This window comes from Chaetura pelagica, unplaced genomic scaffold (genome assembly GCF_000747805.2).
Source record: "Chaetura pelagica isolate M959 unplaced genomic scaffold, ChaPel_1.0 scaffold872, whole genome shotgun sequence".
NCBI lineage: Eukaryota > Metazoa > Chordata > Aves > Apodiformes > Apodidae > Chaetura > Chaetura pelagica.
The window spans coordinates 86,667-90,956 of NW_009952388.1; the positions used below are offsets into that span (position 1 = coordinate 86,667).

At 63.8% G+C, this 4,290-nt stretch overlaps 1 protein-coding gene across 1 annotated transcript in view; it reads left to right on the forward strand.

Moving 5' to 3' along the window:
* LOC104398129 (dedicator of cytokinesis protein 2-like) overlaps positions 1 to 4,290 on the forward strand; it is a 66,946-nt gene that overhangs the window by 62,247 nt on the left and 409 nt on the right. The window contains 14 exon segments of the mRNA XM_010008178.1: positions 57 to 142; positions 689 to 845; positions 1,120 to 1,160; positions 1,398 to 1,488; positions 1,570 to 1,689; positions 2,031 to 2,120; positions 2,224 to 2,328; positions 2,441 to 2,582; positions 2,758 to 2,839; positions 2,944 to 3,028; positions 3,278 to 3,364; positions 3,695 to 3,871; positions 3,992 to 4,075; positions 4,184 to 4,281. Coding sequence (XP_010006480.1) covers positions 57 to 142; positions 689 to 845; positions 1,120 to 1,160; positions 1,398 to 1,488; positions 1,570 to 1,689; positions 2,031 to 2,120; positions 2,224 to 2,328; positions 2,441 to 2,582; positions 2,758 to 2,839; positions 2,944 to 3,028; positions 3,278 to 3,364; positions 3,695 to 3,871; positions 3,992 to 4,075; positions 4,184 to 4,281 — 1,445 coding nt within the window.

The window sequence follows — 4,290 nt, forward strand, 5'->3', positions numbered from 1 at the left end:
GAATGGGGGCAACAGGCTCCACACAGCCTGGGCTGCACTCACACACGTCTCTGCAGTTTGAGGACGAGATCCTGAGGAAACTGGACAGCGAGGTGGAGGGTGGCCGGGGAGATGAGCAGTACAAGCAGCTTTTTGAGAGCATGTGAGTGTGCGGTGACATCCACAACCCTCTGCCCAGGGCACGGCCCTTCCCTGCCCATTGTGCTCCTGCCCTGCTGAGCCTCGGCCACCCAGCTCCTCTTTGCACTGGGCTCTGCCCCAGGGCGCCTCTCTTGGGGACCAGGACATGGAATTAGGAGGGCTGTGGCCTCGGCAGCATCATGTCCCCCTTATGCCCAACTGCCCAGCCAGCCTGCCCCTGCCTGCCCCCAGCACTGCCACTGGCCCAGGAATTATCCCTGCCCAGCCCCAGGTGATGCCCCTGCCCTGCCCAGATTTCGCTCTTGCCCCGTGGTGCCCATCACAGATTTACATGCTAGGCAGCAGGAGCCATCAGGTCTCTCTCCTACTCCTGATATTCCCTGGGGCTTGCTCTGTCTCGCTGCAGACCAGGAGTTGCTTTTTGTCTCTTGTTGGAGGGGCTGGGCCACCCCACATTTCCCTGCACTTTGGGTGAGCTGAGCTGGGGCGGTGGTGGGAGGTTGTGGAGCTGAGCACGCAGTGAAAGCTGTGACCTCCTCCTCCCCAGCCTGCTGAGCTGCTGCCGGAGACACCCTGAGCTGGCTGAGCCTGGGGAGAACTTTGTCACGCTGGTGACCGGGCTCCTGGAGCGGCTCCTCGACTACCGGGCTGTTATGAATGACGAGAACAAAACCTACAGCATGAGCTGCACCGTCAACCTCCTGGTGGGCACCTGCCCTGTGTCCCCAGCTCCCCCAGGGCTCCATCCCAATATCCCCCCAGGGGTTGTGGTGCCCCTGGGACAGCAGAGATGGGGGGCACAGAGTGCAGCCCTGGTGCCCCTGGGGGGCACTGTGCAGCTCCCCACTCCCCAGGGCAGCCCCTGTGTGGGGATGGTCCCAGCAGCACCGTGACCCAGAGCAAGGCATGGGAGTGGGGGGCTGTGGGACATGTCCCCTTCTGGGGCTACTCAAAGTGGCTTCATCTACTCTTCCCCAGAACTTCTACAAGGAGATCGACCGCCAGGCCATGTACATCAGGTGAGACCAGGAGACGACCATCACACAAGGGTGGGGGTCACAGGGTCCCGAGCTGCCCCAGTCCCTGTACCCCAGCCCCAGACACATGGGATGGATGGTGGAGGGACTGGAGGAGCAGGAACTGGGAGCTCTGTGCCCCCCCCCACCCAGCAGGGGACACCAACCCTTGGGGGGGCACAGGCCGGACCCCGAGCCGTGCTGGCCTTCCTGCCCCACAGACTGTGCCCCTGCTCCCAGGTACCTGTACAAGCTGAAAGACCTGCATGTCAGCTACGAGAACTACACAGAGGGAGCCTACACCCTGCTGCTGCATGCCCGGCTCCTCAAGGTAGGACATGGGGTTGCCAGAGGGGCCCTGGGTGTCCCCCAGCTGGGGCTCGGGGTGATGGGCTCCCCTGTGTCTGTGCAGTGGTCAGAGGAGGCCAATGCAGCCCCCATGCAGGGCTCACACGGCCCTCACCTGCACACCCAGCGCCAGTTGAAGGAGCTTCTCTACAATCAGATCATCGACTACTTTGACCAGGGCAAGGTGAGCGTGTCCCATCCCATCCTGTCCTATCCCACCCCAGCCTCACCCCCTAGCCCTGGCACTGCCCAGGGGCTGGCAGCCAGAACACTCCAGGAAAAGGGCTTGCTTGGGAAGGGGTCTCAGATGCTGGAGACAGTGGGAATCCAAGTGCTGCTGCAGCTCAGCTGGAGCCCCACTGGCACCCAGCTGGGCCACCAGCCCACAGGGGGAGTGCCCACCTCTCCTCGCTGAGGAGCAGGGATGCAGGTGCCCTGCAGATGAGGCTGGTCTCCTCTGGGACCCCCCAGAGTCACCCACCCCAGCTCACCCAGCCCCATGGGACCCGTGCTCATCTCCCACAGATGTGGGAGGAGGCCATCCTCATCTGCAAGGAGCTGGCAGAGCAGTACGAGAGCGAAGTCTTTGACTACGAGATGCTGAGTGACATCCTGGTGAGCACCTGGCCGGGCCTTGGGGCGCCCGCTGGGGACACTCTGGGAGGGATGAGGGGTCGGCAGGGCTCCCCTCCCCACTCACGCCCCTCTGCCCGTGCAGCAGCGGGAGGCCAAGTTCTACGAGAAGATCCTGAAGGTCCTACGGCCCAGCCCGGACTATTTTGCAGTGGGCTATTACGGGCAAGGCTTCCCCACCTTCCTCCGGGTAAGCGGCTGCCCCGCAGCCCCGGCCGTGCCAGCCCCGCCCCCGGGAGCCGGGGGTCCCCATCCCCGCCCCGCACAGCGCTGGCAGTGGCTGCCATCGTCCCGCCCCGCAGAACAAGGTCTTCATATACCGGGGCAAGGAGTATGAGCGCCGGGAGGACTTCGAGATGAGGCTGCTGAGCCCCTTCCCCAACGCCGAGAAGCTGAAGAGCACGTCCCCACCTGGCCAGGACATCATGGGCTCCCCGGGTCAATGTATCCTCTGAACATGGGGAAGGGGCTGGGAGGGCGGCTTGTTCCCTGTGCTTTCATCGTTCCCTGTGCCATCACTGCTCCCTGCCCACGTCCCGCAGCCCCTCCCCTAGGGCTGTCCCCTGTCCCCCGCAGCCCTGTCCCCCGCTGTGTGCCCGTGGCTCCTTCACTCCCGCAGATATCCAGTGTTTCACCGTGCAGCCGGTGGAGGAAACCAGGGGCCGTTTCAAGGACCGGATCATCCCGGAGCAGATCACCAAGTGAGTGTCCCGGTGCAGAGCAGGGGATGTGCCTGCACTGCCCCCGTGGGAGGGGGCACAACAGGGCACCCTCTCCCATGCTCTCCCCCTTCCCACCCTGGCAGTTTCTATAAAGCCAACCATGTCCAGAAGTTCAGCTACTCACGGCCCTTCAAGAAAGGCCCAAAGGATCCAGACAATGAATTTGCAGTGAGTGCTGGTGGGGGCTGCTGGGACCCCAGCTGGGAGGCAGAGGGAGAGACAGGTAGGGGGGGTCTGTGGGGAGCCAGGTGTGCGGAGGAAGGGGGATGCAGGAGAGACAAGGAGTTCCCCAGTCCCGGACTGGGGAAGGTGGCCCATGGGAAGGGGGGGTGGAAGCTCCCTGCTCCATAGGTCTGCTGGGGGTGTCCCAGGGTGATGGGGAGGGGGGCAGTGTGATGAATGTCACTGTCCCCACAGACCATGTGGATTGAGCGGACAACCTTTGTGACAGCCTATCCCCTGCCCGGCATCCTGCGCTGGTTTGCTGTGACTTCCACCACCACGGTGAGGAGGGGGCGAGGGGGTGTCTGGGGGGAGTGAGGGTCTCCCAGGGCCATCCCATCCCTGAGCAGCATCACTAACCCCAGATCCAGACCGAGATTGCTGTCCCCAGACCCCCTGCCCAGTCTTTCTAAACTCAAGTGTCTCAATCCACGTGCAGGGACCATGTCCCACCTGATGCTCTGGCTGAGCCCCTGCTCTGGTCCCTCCTGTCCGTCAGTCGCTGCTCTCAGTGCAAACCTGGTCCAGCCCAGCCAGCAGGAGCCAGGGTAGACCAGCCTGGTCGCTGGGCCCACCAGCTGCTGACCTCTCTCCCTCCCTCCCTGGTCACAGACCATCATCTCCCCCCTGGAAATCGCCATTGAGACCATGATGAAAACAAATGAGAAAATCATGAGCGAGATCAACCGGCACCAGAACGACCCCAGCCTGCCCATCAACCCGCTCTCCATGCTGCTCAACGGCATCGTGGACCCTGCTGTCATGGGTGGCTTCACCAACTACGAGGCGGTGAGGACACGCGGGCGCTCCCGGGGCCGGCACCCGTGGGCACCGGCCCCGCGCGGCACCGTCCCTGCCTGTGTGGGGCTGAGCCACCCACCAGCAGGACTGAGAGGGGGCCGTTTGCAGGCTTTTTTCCAGGCATCCTACCTGCAGGAGCATCCCGAGGATGAGGGGAACATCGAGAAGCTGAAGGACCTGATCGCCTGGCAGGTACAGCCCGCAGCATCCCTTGGGCAGTGGGAGGGGATGGCTGGTGCCACATGTCCCCGTCCGGGGCTGCCCCACCATCCCGGGTAGACCCAACTCCTTCTCCTGCAGATCCCGCTGCTGGCAGAGGGAATCCAGCTCCACAGGCGGAAGGTGACAGAGGACCTGCGGCCCTTCCACGAGCGCATGGAGCCGTGCTTCCTGCAGCTGCGGGGCCA